General features: G+C 40.9%; 1 protein-coding gene across 1 annotated transcript; it reads right to left on the bottom strand.

Annotated features, from left to right (window-relative positions):
• On the bottom strand, positions 214–999 carry LOC104704288 (ABC transporter F family member 4-like). The gene has a single exon (XM_010420403.1). It carries the CDS (start codon positions 997–999, stop codon positions 214–216), a length of 786 nt encoding a protein of 261 aa, XP_010418705.1.

The following is a 2,178-nucleotide window of genomic DNA, read 5'->3' as shown; positions in this document are numbered from 1 at the left end:
ACTTGAAAAAATCTGGTCTCACATATTGGCGTCCATATATGGATTTCCCAGGATTTCGTGTCCTGGGTGCAACCGGCACATCATTCACTATCCCTTTACTCTGTTTCTTCCTCTTTCTCACATAGACAAGTAGCTTTCTCACAACCGGCACATCTGCTGATCCATTTCCACCAGAACCCGTCTGTTCCCGCTCTTCTTCCTCGTCCGTTCCCATCAGTTCACGTCCGTTCTCGTCCATTCCGTCTGTTCCCGCTGTAGCTCCTTTGATTGCTGTTCTTTGTTAGAATTCCTCTCAATTTGCTCCTCTGATTTCTCCTCCTCTCTGTTATTAACTCTCTCATTAGCATCATCCTTCTTTGACGCATTCTCACTAGCATTCTTCTCAATTTGCTCCTCTGATTTCTCCTCCTCTCTGTTATTAACTCTCTCATTAGCATCATCCTTCTTTGACGCATTCTCACTAGCATTCTTCTCAATTTGCTCCTCTGATTTCTCCTCCTCTCTGTTATTAACTCTCTCATTAGCATCATCCTTCTTTGACGCATTCTCACTAGCATTCTTCTCAATTTGCTCCTCTGATTTCTCCTCCTCTCTGTTATTAACTCTCTCATTAGCATCATCCTTCTTTGACGCATTCTCACTAGCATTCTTCTCAATTTGCTCCTCTGATTTCTCCTCCTCTCTGTTATTAACTCTCTCATTAGCATCATCCTTCTTTGACGCATTCTCACTAGCATTCTTCTCAATTTGCTCCTCTGATTTCTCCTCCTCTCTGTTATTAACTCTCTCATTAGCATCATCCTTCTTTGACGCATTCTCACTAGCATTCTTCTCAATTTGCTCCTCTGATTTCTCCTCCTCTCTCTTATTAACTCTCTCATTAGCACCATCCTTCTTTGACGCATTCTTTGATTGCTGTTTTGTGTTAGAATTCCTCTCAATTTTCTCCTTTGATTTCTCCTCCTCTCTATTATTAACTCTCTCATAATGTACTGCCATTTCCTTTGGCCAGGCAATGAATTCGCCAATTGCATTTATTAGCATCTCAATGTCATCTACTGGTGCCTAAAGACGTATGTCTATCTTGACCTCAGACACTGTCACAGCAACTTCATCAGGCTTCAAGGGTACATTGCGGAGAAATACACGGCTTGGATAGCAATATCCTATTGCAACAATATCATTATTTCCATTATGGTTGATCAAGTTGCACTTGAAAGGCTCATTTACCACTTGAGATGGAGGTAGTGGCTTCTCTGCCTTCTTCTTGGACTCCTTAAGCTTTGTGATCTCTTCAGCCATCTCACGTTGTAGCTCATCATCTGATCCTTTTCCACCAGAATCCTTTTCTCCCTCTTCTTCATTTTGATATTGAGACTGTGGCTCATCACGGGCTGAAAAGGAGAATATTGAGGTTGTGACTCATCACTATGACGTGCCGGATCACGAGACTGAAAAAGGGAATATGGAGGCTGTGACTCATCACGACGTTGTAGCTCATCTTCTGATCCTTTTCCACCAAAATCATGTTCTTCCTCTTCTTTGTTTTGATATTGAGACTGTGGCTCATCACGAGGCTGAAAATGGTTTTCATGGGGCAGTGACTCATCACTACGACATGCCGGATCAAGAGATTGAAAAGGGGAATATGAAGGTTGTGGCTCATCATGAGACTGTCCTTTCAAAGCTTCTAATTCTACTCTCATGTCACAAATGGCATTTTCTACTCTGTGGAGTTTAATTAAGAAGGGTGAATGAGAGTTGTTCACCCCTAGAGATGAACCCATGAATTATTCATTAATAATGATTAATTTGAATGATATATATCTAGTGGAAATGAAGAAGAAGATATTACTTATACAAAAAATAGCAACGAAATTATTTATCCATTATGATTTTCATTTAATTGTTTACAGAAACATAAACAAAACAAACGTTAAGGTAACAAATATCTTTATAGAAAGAAAGAAAAAGAAGCTTTGGCTGACTTTTTCTCTCTCAAGCACAACTATCAAGAAACGCAAAAACCTCTCCTCTTCCGACGTCGATGGAGCTCCAGCTCGCCGGCGTCGGGATCTCAGTTCCAATCTTCTATTTTCTTGCAAATGTTGGATTTTTCTTTGTTCTCCCCGCTACTTTGCTTGTCGCCATCCTCACCCCATGATCTCTGATCCTTCA

This window comes from Camelina sativa, chromosome 7 (genome assembly GCF_000633955.1).
Source record: "Camelina sativa cultivar DH55 chromosome 7, Cs, whole genome shotgun sequence".
Lineage (NCBI taxonomy): Eukaryota > Viridiplantae > Streptophyta > Magnoliopsida > Brassicales > Brassicaceae > Camelina > Camelina sativa.
Note: the sequence above shows the minus strand (reverse complement) of the source record. Positions and strands in the feature narration are given on the sequence as shown.